Here is a 26,371-nt window from a genome sequence, read left to right on the forward strand (position 1 = left end):
AGTATATAAAATCCATATATTTCCTTAATTACAGCCATTTGAAATTGAAAATATATATATGGGTTGCCTCTAAGATTATAGCGAAAAAAGAAAAATGAGAAAATTTTAGCTAGAAAAATCAGAATCCTTAAAAGCACAGTTTGGAAATTGCTCAAGTACTGACAATGTGCCATTAAACAGTGCAGGAAGTATGGAAAATGAGTATTCAGTTTTGTGTGGTCTCGAAAATGACCTAAGGAGAGGTAGGAAGCTGAAAGAAATTAAACTGTATAAACATTGATGCTACACCAGCTAAAACATCAATGCCTAAATCTAACTGGAAAGAATTTTATCCTCTGAAAAATGAAATGACTGGGAAACAGCTAGTTGAGGAGCAATAAAGTAATTAGAGGTGGTTAGAATATACTCAACTCAGAATTACCAGAACCAAGAAAGTTACTTTTGCATTCAATCTAGTCTTAAAAAGAGCAGTAGAATGAATCTTTTCTTAGGCTGGCAACAATGTGCCTATGTCCTGAAGAAGGATGCCAGCTACCAGGCAGAGTACGCCAGCAGAAGTTCTCTGCAGAGATACTCGGGCATAAAGCTAATTGTTAATGCAGGAAATAAAATAGAGAAATAGGAACCCAAAGAATTCTTGGAAACTCATAAGTTTAAATGTTATGTATCCATCATATGTTAATTGAACTTGAATTTAAGGAAGTGGTTTATTGCAAACTAGTGTAAATATTTAGTCACTTGCTTTGATTATCACAACAATTTCAGAGCAAAGAAATTGTGTCACTGAAATGCCACAATGCAGGAGCTTCTCAGATAAAAACTATGGCACAAGAAATGTGCCTCTTGAAACCCACAAAACTAATTTCTCTATGAAAAGGAAAATCACATCAACCTAGAAGGCAAACTAAAATGTTGAGGTTAAGAAGGAGGTCTCAGATCTGACCGATAGCTGAAAGGAATTTAAATGAGATGGAGATCACAATACTCTTTAAAAAAAAAAAAAAAAACAGGACTAACACAGCTTCTTGACATAAGAGCTGACATAGATAAGAGTGATTTGGAGACACCGTCACAAGAGAAAAAAAATTGTCTACTTGATTTTTTCATCATTCTATCAAGGACCTTTCCCAAACTTTCCAAAGAGAGTAGCTGAAGTGAGATTCAGGATTATGCTAAACTTCACGGTATCAGCCTATTGATCTTTCTTATCTCCAAGATCCCTGGGGAGAAAGAAAAGCTGTTGCTCTGCTGCAACTGCAGAACAGCATTCCAATTCAGCTGAGACAAATCATTTTATAAGATGAAGCATGCTTATTTCAGGTAAGAGCTTGAATGACAGCATTGCCTGTTATAGTGCGAGGCTGGACTAAATTCTCTTCCCATCCCTTGCTTCTGGCTTTCCTCCCTGCAGTGATCCACAAGTGCCAGTGTGTAAAACTGAAACCTGGTGATCTCTAGCCTTAGACAACATGTACCCTGTAGCCATGAGGAGGATGAGGACTACAGAGTGCACCAGTTTTTATGGCTCTTATCAGAAGGGCTCATGGTGAAAAACAGACCACTGGCCACTCTGATGCTTTCTCTGCATCACACAGAATTTCTTCCAGGGAAAGAGAGCACACAGAATATGCTTTTGGGGAAGGGAGAAGGCAGATTTCACACCAGACTTTGTCAGGTAGCTAGTAGTCAACTGGTGAACCGGAGAACTTGAAGAGATTGGAGAACTTTAAGAGACTAAAGAGACTAAAAGCATTTATATTGTACCACAGATACAAATGATGCAGCAGAGGATACCAAGATGGTGGCACAATTACTTCATCAGTTCCTCCTGCTCCCTTTCCCACGCCCTAGGAAGGGCACGCAACATCTCCACAGACCCTACTTTCATATGCTTTGTGGCTATGGATAATACTTTTTATCCCTCCTGAGTCCTCTGCATGACTGGGGCTGGGATTCAGCACTGTAAAAACACATTGAAAGGCTCCACATGCCTGCTGCATACAACAAAATGTCATTTTTGGAAAGATTTTCTTTTTCCTGCACAACAGACTGAAATAGAACTGACATGCACAATACGCAAGAAATACTTTTCTTCCAGGAGATTTCAATCCATCAGATAAATACAATACATGCTTCAAATGTCCCTTACTTGAGGCTACGTTGATTGTGTTAAACTTCGCCCATTCCCCATTTGACAGAAAACCTAACAATTTTGTGTTAGCAAGACAACAGCCTAAAGGTTCCACTGCCTCCAGATTCAGAGCTGAAACAGAGTGGGTATCTTTCCGTGGTTTATAGTTTTAAATGCAAAGTCAAACATATCAATTTTATATTAGGAAGAAGTATCATACTGTTTTCCTAAAAAACTAATTATCTGTCATCCTGATTATTTTAATTTTTTTACTGTTTTTGGAGGTGTGACATTAACTTTTAGTAATTCAGACCCTACCAGAAGAAATCTGCCATTTTAGAGCAAAGACAAAGCAAAAATTATGGCTAGGTGCAACAATTCAGGGAGCAGCAAATACTGTGCTTTTAGACAGAATGCCCTTTACTTAATATTTTAAAATTAATAAAATGGGAAAGAGCAAGAGTAATTTATTATTTCAACACTGGTTTAAACGTCCCTTCTGGCTGAGTGACAGATCTACATTGTCTCAGGAGGAACTGCTTGTGACGTTGCTGAGCCAGAAGTCATTGATGGTCTAACACAGTTACCTGAAAATAATCCTTATCTGAGACACTAACAGCCCTACTTCTTGTCTTGTACTATCCTCTTTAATGACTACTACATGCAGAGATGGGAAAAAGAATCTAAAATCAGCCATAAACCCAAAAATTTTATTTCATATACATTACTTAGGAATTAATTTTTTTTTTGAGAAAAGGAATCAATGAAACATTGACAGAAAGGGTAGGAGTTTTACAAATTGATTAAAAGTTTTAACAACCTTGTACCTAGCAAACTCAACAAAAATAGCCTAGTAAACTATAGGAATCCATTTCACAGTCTGCCAGTGCTTGAAATACCTTTATAGATTCATATATAGGATTTTTTCTCTTCCATTTTTCAAAATTATCTACTTCTATTCATAAATTTTTGGTACCACAATTTTTCATTAAATATAACCAACTAATATTGCATCAGGATAAATTTCAGCATGAAGGCTGAAAGTCTCCAAAAGGCAGAACAGGATAACCTGAATGCTGTCCATTTTCCAGGGAATTCCTTTTACATGGCAGGAATAACTCTGAGTGGGATGCCGAAAACCAAAAATCCTCAGCAAACATTAGATTAACAGTACAAGCTTTATCACATACTAACAGAGACAGTAAATAAGAGGATATACTCCAGTGGCTAGCACATGCTAAAACTGTCTTTGCTCTTATCATTACCTGTTTTAGACAGATTAAAGCTAGATACACTAGCACACACTATGTTCATACTGTCATTTTGCTCTGGAGGCCTATTCACCATCTATTCTCTAAAGATCTTGTAATCACAGCCTAAGCTTAGAGCACAAGCAATTTCTGATTTCAAAGGTATGACTGCAGATACTTGTGCAGTTCCCAAATATAGAGAACTTAATGTTCAGAACTTTCTGAAAACAATGACCATTTCAAGCTGGTTCATGCCTTATTTTGCATATAAAAACAGAGTTTCCAAAGTCTGAAGCATGTATCTCTTCAAGATAAAAATAAAATTTTGCTAACAATGGCCACTCAGTAGGAGTGCTCTAAAGGTAGTAAAAGATTTTTAAAAGTTTTGTATTTTGTATTCACTGAATGAGTTTTCCATTTGCTCTTTATGAAATCTCTTATTTTCCTTGCTTGATATCACAACATAAATGCTACTGTGAGAGACTTTTTCCACCTCCAACTAGTTAAGAGTAAGCAAGAGTACAACAAATCTTCTTCCCCTATTATGCAAATGTTCCACTGATTCCAGGCATGATGGTAGAGGGAAATGTCAGTATTATAAATTAACCACTGCTACAAATTTGGCATCCATTTGCATCTCAAGACAAATAAACAGACTTATCCCTACATTTTAATGAGCAAACTGTAACAAAAACCGTATTTATTCAAACATACTTTAAATAAAATATTCTTAATATGACATGAGTTTTCCCCAGAATCTAGGGAGAAAAATCTCTCCAGCACTACAGTAAACAAAGAGCAAAGCATTTCTAACGCTATAACCCAATAACAGCACCCAAAATAACAAGGCTACACTTCATCTTGTATTGATTTAAAAACCAGGGCTTCCTAAGAAATTGTAAATTTGCACAATATATTACTAGGCTGCTTTTAGAGATTGATGTGCAACAGTAAAAGTTCAGGAAGATCGGTAAGAGTCTCCTCCCAATGGCCCATAATAAAATAGAAAAAAATATCATTTGCATAGCATAATACACTATACAGCCTCCTGCAGAAATAACACTGAAAGAGAAGTGCAAGAGGATGAAGAGGAGAATTTTAGAGGCAGATTTGGAGCTGATCATATAACCCTTCCTCACACCAGCCTTTGCTAGAAGTAGTTTCAGAAACAAGATGACAATGTCTGTGTTTCTTCCTCTGGATAAAAGAGAGCAGGCTAGAGCAGGTGGACAACATTAGTAATCGAGCTATTATTTCAACTGTGCTGACTGTAAGAGGCCAGATGGTCCAGCTCCTTCCCTGCCCTCACTCTTGGCTTTATCCAGTTACTCCTCCCAGTGCTCTCCCAGGCAAATCTCCTTTACAGGGTGTGAGCCCTAAGCAGTGAGGACATAAACAGTCTGTGTCGCTCAGCCTCGGAGGCAAGGATAGGAATTTGACTCTCTTTCTTTTTTTTAATATATATAGATATATCAAATGAGAATATAGGAAAGAAGAAGCAAAAGTCCCATGGTCCTATGCTGAATCTGTTCTATTTTATTACATCCTGATTTCCATGATGCAAAAAAAAAAAAAAGATCTGAAAACAACCCAGAGTGAAAACATTTGGAAAGTTTTTGTGGTTGTTCAACTGCAGAATTTGCTATGTCACATTTGCTAGGGTATTTATCCGAGTCCTGCTAAAATTATCAATATCTCATTCAAGAGCAGTGTAAAATTGTTTCCTTTCAATGTGATTGCTTAATTGTTTCCCATGTTTATAGCCACTTCTAAAGGTTCTACAGAGATGACGAGTTTCTGAGTATTTAGGAAAGTTACCTGCATGGCAGGTGTTAATTATTCTCTTTTCAAAAAGAAGGTTTAAATAGTTGCACAGATTTCATATTTAAAAATGTAAAATTTAGCTATCAAATCCTCTGTCATGAATATTACAGAGTCTCCAAAGTCATCATCCAAACAAACTAATTGGAGCACATTTCAAATATTTTGAAGGTAAACATTCGCTTTATTAAATACTATGAACTTTCAAAGATGTTTTCCAACCTGGACAGTACTTAATTAATTTGAGTGTACTCCATTAATTAGAAGACATCCTTTTTTTGGTGCAGCAGTAGAAACATAATGGACTCCAAAAAAAAAAAAAAATCCATAATTTTATATTACAATTCCCTCATCCCATTTGCACAGGTATTTTCCCACTGGCCCATATGCTGCATTGAATTCTTTTAATTTTTAATTTTTTTTTATGACACCTGGCCAAAACATAAAAAACATGTCTGGTGTTCCTGCAGGCTTGCTCATTACATTAGTGCCCCTTAAATTGTGCTGTTTGTTGAGGATGGTGCAGGGGCAGAGTAAAGCTGCCTTGTCCCAGGAGTGGCTGCCCCTTGCATCCTGAGCAGACATCCTCACTGCTGCCCTCAGCACACCAGAGATGGGTGATGCACCAAAGGACACCAGGGACCACAGTGCCAGAGGCAGAAGTGGGACTTGGTGCCCTCCTGTTCAGGGGTGGCAGGGATAGCTAAAAGCATGGAAAATTCACTCAAATGTCAGCTCCATCTGGAAGCTGAAGGCTGCAAACGTGAAGACCTGCCAGCAGTGGCTCTGCTCATCCTCAGGGCAGAGGGGACCATGTGGGTGGGAGAAGGGGGACACAGTCCTGCTGGCAGGTGTCAGGAGTCCTGCAGTCCCATCCAGCACCAGCCACCGCAGCCTTCCCTTTGGCACCAGTCATCCAGCAAAATGAAGTGAAAGTGATTTTATCCATAAAGAGAAGAGTCAAGTGTTGGAAGTTAAAATCTGTCATTGCAGCCTGGGGATACCACCACAGTGTTGGCGGGAGGTGGGAGCCAGCTGCGGCCTCTGCTGCAGGGGAGGAGCCCCCGCTCTCCTCTCACCCCCACATCCCCTCGGGCTGCGGCTGAAGGACAATGTCTGTGCCTGCAGCAGAATCATATATGGCATGGCTCTACAGGGACAACGCTGCCTCTCAAGTTGAGGGGTTTTGCCTATAGGCAATTCTTTCTGGTTTGAAATTTCTGAAAAGGGATTGAACTGTCTCAATATATTTCACTTTTGAGAGAAAGCTTGTTCTGCCAAAAAAAAAGGTTTGGATTTTCATCTCCCTTTTCACATTTTTCTTTTTTTCCAACTTGTTGATCTCTCTTTACACCCCTCCATTGTTTTGTTTCCTTCTTCACTTTGCCATTGACAAGGAAATCCTACCCACTACCACCCAAAAAAACCCCAAAACTTGTCTTTTCAGTCTGTATCAAAAAGTCTATTCTTCTTCAGAATTTTGTCCCCAAGTGCTTGCTCTGTTCTGTCTGACTGTCCTACAAAGAAAGAAATAGCATAGCAGAAAAAGTGGACTTAGTTCTGTTTATGCAGCTGTCTGAGGGAAGAAAAGGTTCAACACTGCGTTAAGTCAACATCAGTACTTAATTTTAGTAGCCAAGCAGCTTGCAGTACATACCTCATTTCTCAGCTCCTCCTTTGAAACAATAATCACATTTGGAGGATCCCCAACAGCTGTGGCAGCTCCCCCAATATTTGTGAAGATTACTTCTGCAATCAGGACATGCCTAGGATCAAGATTAAGTACTTCACAGAGCCTGTGGTATAAAGAGAATGAAATTAACCTCTTACTCTATCACTAAATTACTAGCACCATCACTAAATTACCTTAAATCTTAAAATTTATAAAATGTACTAAATACAGACATTTCACTGAAAAATTGCAGGATTTTAAACATAATATTTATTTGTATGTATATGTGGTACAGTAATTATAACAATATATATGCAAAAAAAAAATAGGTTTTTTTACTTTTATAATGCAATAGTTAATGGTAACAAAACTGATGTTTTTAAAACATCATTTAAAGTAACTTCATTTCATTTTATTTCACATCATTTCATTTAAAGTAATTAATTATTACAAAAGTTGGACTACACAGAAAATAACATTTCAAATTTTCAGGATCTTGCAACTTTTTAAACCACGGTCCCCAGGCTACACTAACCTATGGAAAACTATTCTGGGCAACCACAGGCTCTGCACTCAGCATCAGTTGTTAACTTTCATGTGGGGAGCAGTGGTAGAAGATTGCGCAGGCAACCTATTAGCCATGAATCATCTATTAGAGACTTCAGTTTTCAGTCCATGTTTATCCGGGTTATTCTGTTCCTATTTTTCCCCTTCTCTAAAGCTTGACCATGAGTATTTCTATTTGTAATGCAACAAGAGCAGAAAATACACATTCCTCATTATTAAACAAATCTCAGAATGTTTTTTAGCAGTTCAAAAATATTTAATGTTTCTTTAGTAAGATGCTTCTTTAATAAGAAAAACTAAAATGCTTCTTTAATAAGGAGCATCTTAAAGTGCTGTGGCAAATACCGGGATTGACTCAGTAACCTCATGATCCATTCAACTCAGAGCCCACTTACACACAGTAATCTTCACATAGATTACTTCAACTTGCACAAATTACATTTACGCACAGATCCGCACAATCCGCTCATTTCTGAAGTGCACTTCAAGACTACACAGACTTTAAACTTGTGCCATGTTATTAAAGGCTGAAAGTTAAGGTCACACCTAAGCTCTTTGCAATGAGAAACGACTGCTTTTCTGTTCATGGCTCATCAAAACCTTACTCCGGTGTGTACAGATGGAGTCCACACTTAAATTATTGCCCCTTCTAACTAATATAGGATAGGAGAGAAGCGTGGGCAGCAAGAATGCTTTCTCGGGGTTGCATTGCTGTAGTGCCTGCCACACGTTTCCCTGAAGGAAGAGTGAGCTTTACTGTTCAGTCTAAGTCTCTATTATTAAAACCTATATTTCAAAGAGAAAAAAGTGTATGGCACAAAAGCTTAACTTGATATACTTCTACTGTCACTAAGTCAATTTAAAACTCAGAAAAAACAGTCAGATGACACATATGTCAGCACATAAAAACTCCAGAACAAAAATAACTGTGCAAAAATACACTATTTCCCCAACAGCATAAAATTATGAAGTTTAAGGGTACTTTGTAGTACAACCAGCCCAATTGTACCAGTTGTGATACAAGACCACAATTTCATCTGTAATTTTAACTTCATCACTCCTTGATTTCCAAATGTTTCAAAATATAACCTTAACTTTCCTTTAGTGATTCTTTCTTGTTGATGGGTCTAGTGACAGCTTGAGGAAAGAACCTCTGATGTACACCAAGAAAGGCCAAGTCCAAAGTATAAAACCATCAGAATGTGTTACCTACATGGTAGGATCAAACTTCTTCAGTTTACTTACCCTAGGTATATAATTTCTCATGTGAACAACAGTTAGCCTTTTTGAGTTTCCAGTAACAAAGTATCTTGAAAATAAACTATAGCTTGAAATGGGTAGTTATTAAATTTTTCTATCAGCTTACTACAAAATGCAGAGAGAAACAAGTATCATGTTTTACGCCTTATTAATGGAAATATAAATCCTTATATTCATAGTCAGTAGGATTTTCTGCAAGCTTTATCTCCATGGCAATGACATTGCAGTGCAACATACTGAAGCTGCAGACAAGGGCTGAAAACAATGGCAGTAAGATAAAAACAAAAAATGACCCCCAGCATGAAGCTTTTGGAAATAGGCAATTATTTGGTTTTACTAGGAGAAATAAGATTCTGTTTTAGCTCTGATAGTAATTCAAATAGAAATGTTCCCCACATACCGAGTTTCCCGTTCCTCACTGTTACGAACTAAAGTACTTAGTATACCAAGGATTCAGTATTTACTGTAAAACTTAAAGGGTGGCTATAAAGGCAGAGGCTCTCTCTTCACAAGAAGCCACATGGAGAAGGCAAGGGGCAACGAATACAAGTTACACCAGGAGAGATTTCATCCGAACACAAGAAAAGAAATTTCTATGTTGAGAACAACTAACTACTGGAACAGCCTCCCCAGGGATGTGGTAGAGTCCTGCTCACTCGAGGCTTTCAAGATGCAACTGAACAGGGCGCTACATAACCTCATCTAGGTTCCCTTTCCCACAAATGGTTGAACAAGAGGGTCTTTTGAGGTCCCTTCCAACCTGGGTTATTCTATGATTCTTTGAAAATAGAATAAATGCTACAGTAGCTCTGCCTGGGAACAGTCGTTCATAACGCATTGATGTCTGGATTTCAATCTATTCCCAACTATAGTTAATTCAAAATATTCTACCACACTAGTAGTTCCAGTGTTGCTTACTGCTAGAGGTGAAATTATTGATTGGAGTAAGGCAAAGTCATCTCTTCAAAATATAATCGGACAGAGGACAAATGGAGCTTTCACTCACCAGCCGTTTCCCAATCTAGTATAAACTCCACTTGCAAAATCTTTTTTTATTGCTTTACACTACATTTTAATGGGGGAGCGTGTCTTAAGAGAATTTTATTGTTATTATTTTTATTTTATTACTATTATTATTTATTTTTTATATAATGTTGTGTACTTTAATGTGCTAATGACTGCAAACATTACAGCACATCACTCAGGATAATTTCAAAAACACACTATATCTTTCTGAAACTATACTGGATTAACCAGATTTGCCTGCCCAGACACAAGTTAAATTCAGAATAAAAAGTGATTTATAATCACACATTGATTAAATGCAGTTTTCTATTAAAAGTTCTGAATATCTAATCTCAAATTGTGCAATTAACCAGTGACTGTACAAATGTAATGATCACCAGCAGGACGAAAATTCAGAGTGTCCTATTCTGAAAAAAAGGTTTTAGTTGAAATTTGGAGATTTTTAAAATTTATTTGTCACTAGTATAAGAAGGGCTAACAACTTCACTGAAACATAAATTATGATCTAAAATTGTATATAGATATTATCCAGTAAAGTACAAGACAGCTTTAATTAAAAAATGCTCGCTGATTACCAGAAAAAAAGATTTCATCTATTAGGGAGCATTTGGTGCAATATGCTATTGCAGTTAGATATGGAGACAAACCAGAGCAGTCAGCTGCCAAGGCAGTATAACAGGCTTCAGATATGTGCTCACTACTAACACAAAGGGAAAAGGCAACCGATCCCTTTGAAAACAGGACTCTCTACTCTACTACAATAGGAGCATTTGAAATTTCAATTTCCATTTAGATGATCAAAAAAGTCCAAACAAGCATTTTGCACACATGTCTACTGCTGATTGCTGGCTATAAAAGAGTAAGTCCAAAACCATAACAATAAAGTACCTTATGGTTACTGGAGTAAAGAGCAGCATAGTGGTAACATTGTCCAAAAATGCAGAAAGAATTGCAGCAAAGAGGCACAGAAACATAATCATGGCCCACACCTTCCCTCTAGAGAATCGATAAGCCTAATAAAATCAAAAAAAAAGAAACAAAATTAAGGGGCTAGATCACTCCAGCTTAGTTTTCAAAAAATGAAAGATAAAACAATTTCAAGAAAGATGAGGCAACAGTGAGCTCAAAGCATTTACTACTTCTTGTACCTGCAACAGCACCCTCTCCAATATTAATTAATTTAGCAACAAAACACTTCATGGAAGTGGGAAACATTTCCATCATGCAGAGGAAGAAACAAGTCTGAAGAGACACCATGCTCTGCTGCCAGGCACAAGGTGGGTCTGTGGCAGGAGCAGGGCTGAGTGTCCACCTTCTGCCTGCATGCCCAGGTGGGTTAATGAAGTTCAGATTTCCCACCCCCTCCACACACTGGAACACCTTCCCATCCTCAGAGCAGCACTGACAGGACTACACAGTCTGGGCACCTGTGTAGATAGGGCTTGTGTCCCCCCATTTTTTGTTTAGGGGTTCTGTGCTCATAGCAGTCCTCCTTGTGACTTTTGTTTTCTCAAGAAAATTAAGCTTTGCAGCAGATGAAGGAATCCCTCACCGTGGGTAATACTTGCTCTGCAACCAATCCATCAGAATTTCCCTTATCATGTAATCTTTGGTTCTGCTACTGTGCAAAGATCTGTGGCCATTTTTCATGTGTGATCGTAAAGCTAATGATAACTCCCATACTTCCTCTCTCCCACTGCCAGGCATAAATACAGATTTCAGTTATAGCAGAACTGCAGGCCTTGGGGAGTCAGTGGAATAACTCAGCTTTATATTGTCCACATGCTTTTTTCCTTTCTCCTGTAGAAACAGAATTGCCTTAAGGGCTTCCTTTCATCCCTAAGAGATTTTTTAAAATTATAAGTTGACCACTGTCATTTCTAATGTGATAAATATACATTGACCTAAGAAAGGTTCTTCAAAGAGAGTGCTAAATTGATTACCAATAATAATTAAGAGCATCAAAACAAGCCTACCTTTACTGCACAATAGTCAAAGAATCCAGTCTCTGAAAATATCGCCACCAAAACCATCTACCAAAAGATGAAGAAAAAGATAATAGCTTGCAACTGAATTATTGCACAAAAACAATGCCATGTAGTTTATGATACTGACAAAAGTCTTTATCTGACACAGCTCTGAGAATCTGATCACATTCGTATCACGATACCCACTACAGCTGCCAAATCTCTCTTGTTAATGCATCATATGGTGAAATGTAGTTCTCAACATAAACAGTCTGTAAATGACATACTAGTCTGGTTGAATTTTATTTGTAGTGACTAAGTGGGCATCATAATTAAGTACTTGATGTATCTATCTCCCTTATGTCATTAATCAAGAAAAGCCAATAAGTGTGTTTGCTTTCTGCTGTAATGCTCTACAGAGTGCAGAAGATAACAGCTCCAAGAATCACTTGCATTTTCCCACATTTCTGGGAGGTTTCCTATCCTTCCATCTTTGCTCCCAATAGATATTTTCTTTTTGCTTTCTTTTTCTGTGGGGAAGGTAGGGAGCAGGGAGCAGTGTCAGGAAATAAGAAAAGTTTAGAATGGCAAGAGATAATTGTAATTTTGTCTCTCTTTATTGCATATTTTTTGTTACAGTTTAATAACACTTGGAAAACTCTTTTTACCTTAAATAGCTCTGTGCAAAGTGATTAAAATAATGTATTCTTATAATCTAATCGGATATTTCTCCTCCATTTCTGGTTTGCTTTTTTTTGGCTCCAAACATAGCACTGACCAAGACAAAGAAAATCACTTTTATAGCAGAGTGTGTTTGAGGAAGGTTTGAGAAAAACAAATTATCAAGATAAATCAAGATGATAATACTTAGCACTTAAACAGGTCTTTCCACTTATAGGCCTCAAGGATGTTTTTAATATGTTATCAACACAATTTTGCAGATTTAAAAAAAAAAAAAAAAAAAACAAACCAGAAAAGGATCAACATTTTCAAAAGGCTCCTTCAGAGGTCTAATCATCCTTCTTTTTAATAAATCCCTTAAGGCCCAAGTTTTCATCATAACATCTCAGTAAAGTAAAAATAACTACGTTTCAAAAGGAAACATCTTTATACTGAATATGACTATTTCAGCACATTTAGAGCAAAAGATAGGGTTTAGTTACCATTCCGAACAGCAGTGCCAGTGTCTCATAATCAATCCACTCCACCACTTTGCCCATACTTGGCCTCTGTAACCAAAAAATACAATTACTAGTGAATGCCACGAAACACTTAACTTGTGATTAGCTATGAAATATAAACTCCACTTAATTGATGAACCATTTAAATAAGCTATAATGGAAATTAACAAGTGTTCCTACAAGGTATACAAAATGGACTCTTTATTATTACCATTACTACTATTATTATCATTATTATTACTAATTCAAAGTACTGCAGGCATCCTAAGTGGGCCATTATTAAAAGCCTGCATTAGGCTATTGGTTTATGTAGTTGTTCCTCAGGTAGCATTACAGAAATAAAAGACAACCAAATTATATCGTACACCCCAGTTTCACTTTTGGTCAGAGAACAAAGCATACAGCTTCACCTGTAAACAAACTAGAGGGAATTTAAAGGAACATAGCAATGATGTGGTGACCAGTTACGAGAAAAACAGAGAAAATCAATCAGAGGTTTCACTAAATAGCAACTAAGAGTAAGCAGGGGGGAAATAAAAGGATTGGAAGGTGTAAGCATGAGGTGTAATTATTTAGGGTAGTACAAGGCAATGTGTTTCCATTTAGGTTTGCTTGGTAACCTAACATTAGTGAAAATAACACTGTTAAAGTAACTCTGAATTAAGCTGAAAATGGTTGTACGCAGCTTCCTGCAAATCAGAACAAAATAGCATCAACTGACTTTTTTGTACTCTTCTTGTCTATAGCCTAGGCTCGCTTGCTCTCCCAACATGCTTCCCCATTTCAGTATCTTCCCTACCATCTCCCTCTCTCTTACAAAACGCTGCTGTGTCATGTGCCAAATGACAACAGGGCATACACTGAAATTTATGATATCATACCCAGAAACAAAGTGAACACTTACAATCTGGTAACTTACCTCCCCAACAGTAGCTAAGGCAGCTAAAGCTGCCAAAGAGCCCAGCATCGCTGCAAGGGTCCTGTGAACGATCTGCAATAAAGGGCAAGAATTGACCAGACACTCTTTTAGACATCTCCTTACTATTAAAAAGGAGGAGGGAAAAAGCATAGAGATTCCTGTAGTTGATTCTTTTTTTGGTTTGTTTGTGTTGGGTTTTTTAACTTATTCCACCTCATCCCCCTGCAAAAATACCTGACCAGAGAATGGATGTTTACTTTGCCTCACTACAGGATTTTATTAACAAAAAAAAAATCACATAGTAGGAAATCCTGCTATGAAGTTACAAATCTGATCTCAAGGCAGAGAAGGACACCGGTTTCTGGTTCTGGACACAACTTGGAGACCAGTTTCTTATGTCTGCCAAGGGGTGACCCAAGAGGAAAGCAATTCATCTTCCCTAACTTAAGGCTCAAAAAGCCTAATCCTGTTGGCTTCTCTTCCCCGTCTATGGGAAGAAGACATGTGCCCAGGAGGTGATCCACCTCATTCTTTATAGGTGCTTGTTCATCTCCAACGTCTACAAAGCAATTCCCAAGCAAATAGCACAGACCTGGGCAGATGAATCCCACACATACAGACATACTAGGTTTTGAGTTTCCAGGTCCAGTTTGTTCTCTGCAGCACAGTCAGATCTGGCAAGCCTGTGCACCTACATTTTGTCTCACACACACAGAGTTTTATTCTTTCATAAAATGTTTTTTTTACATCAGGATTTTCTCTTCACAAACTCTTTTGGCTTCCAGAAAGCCTTATACTTCAGCTAGAATCTGCTGGACACCTTTGCCACAGTCTCCCCAGTTCCTCAAAACCTGCTTTCATCAGTGGATAGACTAATCCAGTCTTGAACAGTGCTTCTCTCCTGTCTCTGACGTTTCTCTAGCATGCAAGCAATGCATCTGAAAATAGATGCAAGCCTCTGACCACAGCACAGACATTCATTTCATGCAGCAACAATTACTACAGTATATGGACATTTGTCCACATCTGTGCACCTAATGAATAAATGGCACTTAGAATTCTCAAGAAGAAAGTATAAAAAACATGGCCTGAAAATGAGCTTTTTCCTCCAAGTGCTCATTTGCAGATATTTAATCCACTAAGTCTGAAGGAATATAGATTGTGTAAAATAACTCAGTTAAGCAAGAATGTAATGAATGAAAATCACACTACAAAAGATCAAATCTAATTAACAGCATTTACTATTAATATGTTTAAATATTATCCAGACATAAGTCAGAATTATTTCTGAGACAGAAATAAGGCAATCTAGAAAAATTTCATTTGCCACTAATTTCATAAGGAATATTTTGCTGATAAGAAACAATAAGATGTAAACATGTCAAGGTCCTCCTGGCTGCTTGCAAAGGAAAAGAAAAAAGGAAAGATTTGGCTTTGTTTTTTTCCTTGAACATAAATTTTTAACAGTAGTGGTAAACAACTAAGCAATTTATCAAATTACTAGCAAAACAAATACATAAATGACTACTTTAGTAGTCAAAAGAAAGATCTGTTCCATTCTCCTTAATAGTGATAAAGTAGGAGATCAGACCAAGGTTTTTATGTCCTAACAACCTAAAAGTACATAGCATAGATCACAGCTCCCACAGAAATGTGTGTGATAAGTCACTGTTTCATCTTGAACAGTTTCAGAGCATTGATATGAATGCACACATATGGCCCTTCTGATTCTGCAAAGGTGGGGGGCGATTGATAACATCTGACAGTTCTCGTGGCTGACCACAAGGTACAGTAATTAGACTTTACAGTTCTCTCCAATAAAAAACACAAAGCAGACATGTCAGGAAGGGAAGATCAGGTCCTTACCAGGGCAAAGTAAATTCAAAGGTAAGATACTGGGGAATCCTCAGCTGCACTCAGACTGGAGGTTTTCCCCTCATCTAATAATCACACACTTCAGATAGCTCTTTTGCAGTTCTCGGAAAGATATCACAGCTTTTCTGAGATTTGAATGGGTTCAGATTTTTTGTATTGTTACTTTTGCATATTTCCACATAAGCACTTTTAGCTGTCACCATTGTATACTTAATTGCATACATTGGGTTGACTGCATTTTCACTTTCCAACAGTTTACTGTCATCTGTGCGTGAAATTTCCTTTAATTTCTGCAGAAAGATTGGGGGAAAAAAAGCTGTTCAAATGCAGCCATCTGTCAGTTCCTTCATCCTAGTGATTTTTTCAAGAACATACAAAAGCATATCCTGAAGAATGAACAAAGATTATTCAGGTGAAAAGCTCTATTACAAAACACTTGTCAAATATACAACTCTTCATTCCAACAAACTATCAAGTGGAAGTTATACACTAACATAAAGCCTAGACAACATGCTTATGTGAACTCCAAGACATGTAAATATTCAGAAGTTGAGGTTTGGGGAGGTTTAGGAATGAATAGATTACTCTGTAATTTTCTTTTCACATAAGGTGAACTCCAAACAAATAATATATTATTTAAAGTAATATATAAAATATTGTATTATACGGAGAAATTGAGAGACACAAGTTATAAACTGTGACACTCCTTGAACCACGGTTCCATCTAATGCACATTTGGAGGACATTACATTAGGTAAAATTCCATCTTTATTCTTTCAGAAAATAGTACAGACCTGATCCAAGCACTTTCAAAGACTGGAAGCAGGATGAAAATCATTTCAGGATTAATCTCAGAGTGTGTCCATAAACAAAAGCACAGGTACAGAATTGAAAGAGGTCAGAAATAAATTAACAGAGAGATTAAAACCCAGGAAAGCTGAGATATTTGCAGGGCTTTTGACTCTAAAGACATTTTGAAAGATGAAGTGAGAAATATCTGTACTCATCTGATCCTGCTCGTGCTTGAGAAAATGCCTACCTTTTTGCATTCTCTAGTAAGCAAAAATGATTACAATGAAAGAACTCCAATTCACAACAAGTTTCTCTTTCAAACAGGAATTGCCCATAAGATCACAAGTTTGGATTGGCTGCATCAGCATAACTGGGTAGAGTTTTCATTTTATAAGCTAAGAACGGAAACAGAAGGAAATGATGGGCCAGAAGTTACTTCACTAGCAAGGGTGACCGAACTCAGGTAACAAATCCAGGGTTACAGCCCTAAGCGCTGGTCAATCCAGCCACTGCAAGTAGACTTTTGGTGTCAGAGTTAACTGGTTATGGCCTCCTGAAGCAACTCAGACATTTATTTCCACTTCCACCCTCTTGCTTATAAATACTTCCTCACATGCTCTCGTCCTCTCTAGTTCTCATTCTGTCAAAGCCACATGTCAAAGTGACCGCTTATTTTCTTCTCACTCATTTCTTTCCCCTCACAATTGGAGGGGAAAGTCACATTTCAGTGACTGAGTCAGTTTTAGTATGCTCTGTAAAATGAACTTATTATAAAAGTTCCTTGCTTCATTTCCCAGAAAGGTTTCTTTAAAAAACAAGCAATGGCCATTGAGACAAAAAAGACAGAACAGATGAGGAAGATACAGAGCTTTTAGTCTATCAGTTTGCATGCTAGAACTCCCCACCTCCCAACCCAGTTACAAACCTTATAATCTCTTCACAGAAGGGGCATCTTCACCATCAAAATCATCTTTATTTCTGTCTGAAGAATGCCTAGCCAGTGCTGACTTAATGAAACAGCAAAGGATAGTACTTGCCTTTTACAAAGGGACAGTAATCTCAATACAAAACTGCTACTGAAAACAATGCAGCCCAGATTTCTCTCTTTACAATGTATGACTCAGTTGTAGAGCTCACTGATACAGGATATCACTGGGCTGAGAGCTGAAAAGGTTTCAAAAAAGGGAAGGAATATTTGCAGAATTGTATACAAGTAATGAAAACACACAAAGCTGCAACAGTGGAGGCTATTAAAAATAACATCAATAATGTAGACGTGGTGATAACAACATCAGCGTCATGCCATAGGGTCAATTCAGAATGGGAAAAGATTAGAAAAAACTTCTATAGTGCTTTTGTTTTATAATTATATGTAGAAAGTTTGTCTCATGATTGCCTGCTGTGTGATAAAGACAACATACTGAATGCTGGTTCCGTATGGTGGTTTCTATACTCTTATTTCAGGTAAGAAATTATAGCAACACAAATCATTTACGCTTCAAGTCTTTATGCTTGATATTAATTAAAAACATACATTTCCAGAGCTATAATGAAAACTGGATTTAGACAACCTAGACCTTCTCCAGATTTAAATTTCTTTATCTATCTGAAAGTACCTCGGAATGATTGCACGGAGTTCATCAAATGTTTTAGCAGACTGCAAAAGCATCATTATAAAAAAAATTCAAAATTCCTAACACTATCCTGTACGGTGCTCCAGGAGGTAAAAGGAAATTATTTAGAAACCAATTGAATGGTGACCTGTATGTTATTTCAGAGCATACATTTCCCAGCTGAAATCCAGGTCATGCATATTTCCAAAATGTGCTTCTGAAGATATTTGATAAATGATAGATTATACCAAATATTTTATTTCCACAAGTCCCTCTTTATAAGTGGTAAATGGCAGTTGAAAGATGACTGTCAGTGACTTTAATGTAAAGCTTCAAATGCAGCCTCAATTCATTTCTTATCCATTTTTTCTCCAGTGAAGCCTGTTGCATTAAACTACTTCTTTTACTGAGAAATTAATTTTCATTTGATAGAGTGGCAACATTGCTGCATTTCAACAGGAGGTAGTTATTCCTAAACCTATGTCCTATGTATATGGGTTTTATGCATTTTCCACCTGCCTCCATAGTAGCTGAGACCTTCCCTATAAGATCAACAGCCAAATCCTTCTTAGACTTTATAAAATGTCTAGTTTGATTCTTTATTCTCAGGAGACAGGGAGGAAGAGAAGGGGAGTAAAATTTGCACCAGGATAGCTTTTTTTCTGACCTTATGCTTTATATCTATTCCTTTTTATGTTTTAATAAGGGCTTATTAGGTTAAAAGAAGGTATCCTCAGCAGTGGAAGAGGTTTTTTTCAAAGACAAAGAGTTTGTTTTTCTTAAAGATAATCAAGACAGTATTAGCCTGACTGCCTCTGGAAATGCATTCCTTAGTCAGATCCCTTGATGGAGATTATCTTATCATTTGCTGTCACATACTTTCTAAATTTTGGTGCTCTGCATTGCCCTGAACTATTCCAGCTGTTTTAGCAGGATACAGACAAAACTTCAGTCTTTCACATTACACATTGGGAAAAATTAACACCAAAGCCTGAAACCAGCAACAAAAGCTGAAATCAACCTGAAATTTTTAGAAAAAAAAATAGTAATTTAGCTAAGTAATTTAGGTAAGTTTTCCTAACTCTGTCAAGCAACATAAATGAAAATGTGGGTTTATATTAGAAAACAACAAGGGTCAAAAATGTCTTGAACTCTACCCTGCAGTAGATCCACTTCACTTCAAAGCTGAATGGCTTCAAATTTTCAATTCATGAGAATTTGCTTTACTTTTGGCAAATTGCACAATTTGGACCAATAGACTAGAAATACAGGATATAGTCAAGTACAGATGAGATCAGAGCAGCAGAAAAGGAAGGTCAGTGGAGCCAGTCATATTTACTTGATTTTCTTTATGCTATAGGAGAAGAGGAAATGGCCTCAAATTATGCCAGGGGATGTTTAGATTGGATACTAGAAAAAAATTCTTCACCAAAAGGGTTATAAAACATTGGAACAGGCTGCCCAGGGAAGTGGTGGAATCGCCATCCCTCCCTGGAGGTATTTAAAAGATGGGTAGATGTGGTGCTGAAAGATATGGTTTAGTGTTGGTTTTGTCAGAGTTAGATTGATGGTTGGACCTGATGATCTTCCAACCCTAGACAGCCCTAGACAATAGGTTCCTTCTAACCTAGACAATTCTATGATTCTGTGATTAAAGAGACTGTTTAAGCAGTAACAGTTAGTGAAGGCACAGCCACATACCTCCCCTCCAGTTGGTGACTGCAGCTAATGCTTTACTTCCTTGCCCTCCTCCCCTCGCTTTGCTCCCTACAGGAGCTCTGCAGAAGTAGTTCTGCAGCTTCTTCACCTGTGGGACATTCTTCCCAGCACACAGGAGCCACTTACAGGGGATATATCTTAACAGCTTGTGCAAAATGAATAATAATGGAAAATTAATTGCCTTAGAATTACTTAGTTAAGCAATAGCAAGTAGATTCTGTAGGGATTTTAATGAAACAAAGGGGAGTTGCTTGACATAGTTTAGAAAGTATGACTTATACTGATGCAGTATTCAGGGATGGACTAAAGCAGCTCTTGAGGCGAGCACATAGGGTACAGCTGCTGAAAGATGTTGTGCATCAAGGATCCCAAAGTGATTACAAACATCACAAAAATGAGTGACAGCAAAAAAAGCTATTTATATCTTTGTCTGCAGATTAGAACACTGTCTATATATATTCTATACACGCAGCCACACAAATCATGAAATAAGACTTTAGGTTAAATTTTTGTAAAATCTTATTACTAAGCTTATTTTTGTAAGTCAAAATACATCAAAATCACATCATGGTACATAAGTATGCCTTGCTTGAAAAAAAAAAAAAACCAAAAACTAACAAAAAACCCCCACCCTGGACCCACAGTTTACACATTTTTACAAGAATTCAGTGGTGATTCAGTCTAATAGTACTAACACATGCATTAACTATGTGCCCAAGATAGTTAAGAACACAGACTGAAGAGGTCTGTGGACTTGGAAACTAGCTATATATTTTAGTATCAACACATATTCTTATTAATGACACAATATATAGCTGATCCCTTTAACTCTGTGAAAATAACATTCCCTATACAATCCATAAGCTCTTTTTACTGACAAATTCCCAACTCTAAAAGATTTGTTTTTTTCTCTAATAGAATCATTAGATTCTATAGCAAACTGTGCAATTCCTGAAGAACATCTACACAACCCCAAGCTATGAAACCTCCCATCTATGACATTCTGCTAGAATATCCATTTTCACTCAGATGGTGTGCCAAATTACTTGTTCTGATTCAATGTCAGTGGAGAAAGTCATGGTATAAACAACACTGCCTTAGGGAAAGGCATAGAAGGCAGCAATTTGCCACTTCTTAATGCAATGTTTCAAAATGTAAGATGGCATTACACAAGATTATTATCTTAAATAGAATGTGATTAAAAGTAATAACATATGCTATCCAAGACAAGTTAATGCCTGTGTTAGTTCATTTTTACTCCTATAGTAAGTTGACTCAACAGGCTAAGAAATACAAAGTAGGGATATCTTGGGAGTTTTGTCTAGGAAGGATAGCCCTGAAAGTCTATAAGTAACTACATTAAGTTTCACCAGCTGACATCAATTCTTTCTATATGTAAAACACAATGCATAGAAGGAGCCAGGGATACTTAAGGAGATGCAATTATGTTCTGTGAATAAATTATCTGATTAATTCATTCTCCTTTTCTATACAGAAAATTTATAAGCCAAGACTAGATTCTGCAAAGGCATTTGTTACTCTATCAAAGGCTCTTAATGAACACTGTGCACAATTTGAAGTCTTTTCACTGTCTATGAACTTTCTTCCTCAGAGACATTACTTCTTGCTATTTGTAGAGAAAACTGGACAGGCTAAAGCCTCATGCTGATATGGGACATTCAATTAACTGGTTCAGAGTAGCCCTCGAATGATGGGAAGATAAATATGTCTTTACTGTATGAGATGAACAAGACTATTGAAATATTGAAATTATGTTTTCATGCCTTGGAAACTTAGGGGAAAAGCAAAGCTGGAGAACAGAGTATAGAACCAGGAAGGAAAGAGGAAAACAGCATTTGTACAGATGTTGGACAGAGGATCCAGAAGAGGATTTATTCCTATATAATGAGGGTTGAAATGACTGCTTTACTTCTGAGTCTGGTTTTGAAATAGCCTCCCACCTCAGAATATTGCTAATGAGAACTAGGGATAAAAAGGTATAGCATCATACCTAGTAAATATTTCTGTCAGATTTTAACAAAAAAGAGGAGTCTGTCCTATCTATATTATTACAGCCACAGGTGGATGTTTTCCAGCCTCTACCTGCTGGGATGGCTCCAATGTAAGAAAATCATTTTTATACACCTCCAGGAAACACCAGAAGGGGAATATCCAGTAACAGTTGATACTCTGAGAGCTTCTCAGAGTCAACTTTTAAAAGTGAGTCTTTTTATTTGCTATGATGTTGGGGGTTTTATCTTAATGTGAAATTGGACAGAGGTACACAGAGATGGATGAACTGGTAAATCAGGGCTTTGAATCAGGTCAGATTAATAGAAAGCAGAGCTCTGTGAAAAGGCAGGATGGTGATAATTTTTTTTTATATGCCAAGGCATCTCAGTCCTGAGATATTTTAGTTACAAAAAAACATTTGTTATATAATTAAAGTAGAGAGATCTAGTCCTGAGCCAGTAAAGGACTGATGTTGCTACACAGAAGACGAGAAACAGACCTCTACTGTGGCATGATGAAGGCCATTGTAAATCAACTGGCTGGCCTGGCAACAAGCTTTCAGTCTTGCAAGACCCTTTTGCAAGGGTCAGTCCAGTCCTTCAGCACCTATCTCAACAGGCTTTGCTGCCTCCATTCACTCTACGTGCCTTGATATCATTCCTGATGCACACCCTTGTTTTTGTGTCCTAAAAGCATTATTCATGGGGACTGCAAGACACTTATTATATTTGGAGTTTTGAACAACTTCTGAAACTGAAGAAGATGCCACCTGTATTTCCCCAGTTAGCTCAGCATACTCAAGACTAATGAAATAGTGAATTTCTAGTAAAGCAAGCACATGGCACAAATCACAAAAGTGAGGGCCAAAGCTATTTTACTTTCCCTAGATGAATCTTTGTCAACTTTCTTTTAATATTAGGATAATACAACCATGCAGAATTACAGCCATGCACTATGAACAACAGTACAGCAAACTGCAGCACTCACATCATCTTTACAGGGAGCTCTCTGCTCTAGCCAGCAGTTCCTCTGGAGGCTCTTTCATCCCTGACATCTCCTCTCTTTCTCGCTCTAGTTTTCTTCTCTGTATTTTTTTCCTCTTTAGATCATGCCATCGCATCTCCCTCCAAGCCTGTCCTCTACACTCTCTCATGTTTGTTTATTCACTTTTGCCCCTGCTTTTGCTGAAGGAAGACATCATTTGAGACCTCAAAAGAAGCTGAGTGATTCTCATCCCTGTTTGTGTGCATTAGAAGTGTATGTGTGTTCTAACACCTTGTTAAATTTTTAAGACTTCATGGCTCTCTATCCCTCTGGCTGCCGCAGGCAGGGTGGAAACCGAACAGCAGCATTCAATTAAGCTAATTTAATGTTCTATTGCCTGTCTCAAACAGAAAGGAGAAAAAACGACCCACAATATACATGGTACGCAAGGCAGAGCAACACACTTGTGCTCGACAGTCTTTCAGAAATTGAACAACATACAGTTCAAAATTAGTTTTAAAAGGCAATAGAAAATGGACATTTGGAAATTAGTTTTTACACTTAGTGTTGAAAATATGACTCCTATTATTTCAAAAAATAGCATTCGGAAAAAAGCGGAGCCTGGATGACAGCATCTTTTAAAGCAGATAATGCTATCAAGTCCTTAGAATAGCAAGCAGCACCATCCAGTGGCAATTTTTTCCTATCAAGTTCTTAATTAATGCAAATTTACACACTACATAAGTACCATAACACTCAAAAGAAGATATTTTTCCTTAAAGAACACACATTCAGAGCAGAGCCAGCTTGTACCGAGATATATCTAACAATTAGACAGGCAATAGTCAGTGTAAAATCAATTCATATTGGATTAATAATACAAAACTGTTGTTATATCAAGCTGGGATCCAGCTGAGGGTTTTGTTTGCTATTATATTGTATTTTTGTTTGAATTTAAACTTATCCTGTCCTTGTCTTACAGAACTTTGCTTCCTTTACACTTCCTTTGTTGCAGTTACAGCAGGTAAAAATGACTGTAGTTTATCTGACTGGTGCTGGCTCTGTCCTGTTGGAGCATCCTCATTGGTGGCAGTGGCTCTGCTCTACCCAAGGAGTAGAAACCCTGGCACCTCAGGGGTACTGATCCAATGTTCCTCCTAAGGACCAACTAGTAATGCTCCTGCACAGCAGCTTTTAATGCATTTTGAGCCTCTCAAAACAGACAGAGGTCAAAATGCACAGAGGTCACACCCTCCTCCTACATCAGAGAAATGCAGGGAATGCCCATAAGCCTTCATAGTCCATTAGGGTTATGGGGACTCCAAACCAGACCCACAACCACATGCTGCCAAGAAAGGATGCAGTTAGCCTGCTCCAGAGGGAGCTGGATTTTTCTTCAAGCTGTTTTTCTACTACATTTTTTCATCTAGGTTTCACTACACTGCATTCAGGTTCCGTGCAACCACCAGAGTCACAACATGATTTACGTCTCGGGCTGGGAAGTTCGCTCTCCAAGCCCTACATCTTGGCTCCATTTCTACCTCACTGTAAAACACTGCAGAGAATCAAGGTAATAAATATCAAGGCAACTTTCTCTCTCTCCCCAGGTCAAGACCAGAGAGGTGGGGGTTGGTCTCTTCTCCCAAGTAACAAGTGATAGGACAAGAGGAAACAGCCTCAAGTTGCACCAAGGGCAGTTTAGGAAAAAAGTATGCACTGAAAGGGTTATCAAGCATTGGAACAGGCTGTGCAGGGAAGTGGTGGAATCGTCATCCCTGGAGGTATTTAAAAGACAGGTGCTGAAGGACATGGTTTGGTGGTCGGTTTTGTCCATGTTATATCGATGGTTGAACTAGATGATCTGAAAGATCCCTTCCAACCTAGACAATTCTTTGATTCCATGAAATAAAAGTCTTCAGGAGAGCATCCTTGCCCTACTGGAAGCTGGCCAACACACCCAGGGGCACTGGCTTTCCTGCTCTGTCCTGATCTTGTACTCTTTTTCTCCCTCTCACCCCCAGGCAGGAGGGCAGATGGTGGCAAACTGTCATTCTTGCCTGGTGAGGTATAGCGCAGACTCTTCTCCATAGAGGATAGATGGTTTGTTCTGAAAATCTGCCCCCTGTTTTCCACCAACTCCTACAGCAGTGTTTTAATTTCTCTTTACAATTTTTCCATTCTTGCAGGGCTGGAAATAATGTTAGCATAAATTTTTTTTCCCACAAAAGCCAGGTAGAACTTCAGCTACAATTCTCGTTTTTTACACCACCATTTCTAATAAAGGCTGTAGATTTTTTTTCTGTCCCTTTGCTACCAATCTTTTTGTAGGATATATGTGAAGGTGGGAACACCCTAATCCACATTCTTCTCTGTCTGTATTTAAAGACAGATCAATACAAGAATGGATGGGAAGTGAGAAACCATGCTGAGTAAGCTGATCACTGGCTTCTGTGTCTTTCCTCATCAGAAAAATTCTCCCTTAAGATTAGCCTATTGCCATCACTTACTATTATGTTTCGTAGACTAGTGTGTGTTTCTTCTGTTTCCTATTCCCTCTCTGAAGCATAATTTTTCCTGTGCAAATAAATAGCTTCATTACTGGAAATAAGCAAAAACTGTGTGAGCGTAGACAGTAGTAATAACAAACATCTTATTTCATTTGTAAAAAGGCTTCCTAGGAGAAAACACTAGTGCAACCAGCCCACAATGCTATGAAATATGGTCAGACTGAACCACATAAAAGTTTGGCTGTCTGCAGCTAACTTCTGGTAGTTAAACGCTATTAAAAATCACTCTCCTTTGAGTTAAAGAAATTAAGCTTAAGGGATGTTTATTCATAATTTAAGCTGCTTAATAATAGAAAAGTAATATGGAGAGAAACTGACACTCTCCATTTCCATTAAACTAATAAAAATTGTGATTATAAACCCATGTTTCATGCTAGTAATAAGCGAGAGCTTTTAAAGCCAGATCTTGCACTTTCAAGCATTTGTGTTCAAAGCAGGTATACAGACATGTAAATATTATTCAATATGTCAGATCATTAAAATGCCACTTGAAAGACTCTGACAAGTTTATCTTAGGGCTACCTACAAGACAGGATATGAAACTAAATGATACCTCCTGTGATAAAACAAGCCCTATGGAATCTCTCACAGAATTTCTGATACTTTCTGGCATCACTTTTTTTGCCATTCGTTGTGTTACTGGTATTTTTTTTTTTTAATTTAATAAAATGAATGTTATTCTGTCTTTTCTTCTGACTAAATAAAATGTTTTATAAAATAGCTTTAAAAGTCCATTAGCTTCATATTTGTTGCTGCTGGATCATTTAAGTATCATAAATGGCTAGCACTCCATTTTAACCCACAAGACAAAACAAATATATTATTAAAGGAAAATATTGGACAAGCGCACTCAATAATTCATTCAAATTAATGAACTCTGTCCTTTAATAATAGATGTTTAACATTCCTCCTTACATATTTCTAATGAATGCAGCTCCAACATTGCTGCAAATATGCAGTTAATAATTATTAATAAGAGTTTTATCAACTCAAGAAACTTTCATAAATACCAGT

At 37.5% G+C, this 26,371-nt stretch overlaps 1 protein-coding gene across 1 annotated transcript in view; it reads right to left on the reverse strand.

Moving 5' to 3' along the window:
• Positions 1–26,371, reverse strand: part of OCA2 (oculocutaneous albinism II) — a 198,692-nt gene that overhangs the window by 98,714 nt on the left and 73,607 nt on the right. The window contains exons 10-14 of the mRNA XM_014960217.1: positions 13,795–13,866; positions 12,858–12,923; positions 11,704–11,760; positions 10,616–10,740; positions 6,860–6,998 (exon numbers count right to left, since the gene is read on the reverse strand). Of these exons, the coding sequence (XP_014815703.1) occupies positions 6,860–6,998; positions 10,616–10,740; positions 11,704–11,760; positions 12,858–12,923; positions 13,795–13,866 (459 nt within the window). The remainder of the gene's footprint in view (positions 1–6,859; positions 6,999–10,615; positions 10,741–11,703; positions 11,761–12,857; positions 12,924–13,794; positions 13,867–26,371) is intronic.

This window comes from Calidris pugnax, unplaced genomic scaffold (genome assembly GCF_001431845.1).
Source record: "Calidris pugnax isolate Ruff unplaced genomic scaffold, ASM143184v1 scaffold188, whole genome shotgun sequence".
NCBI lineage: Eukaryota > Metazoa > Chordata > Aves > Charadriiformes > Scolopacidae > Calidris > Calidris pugnax.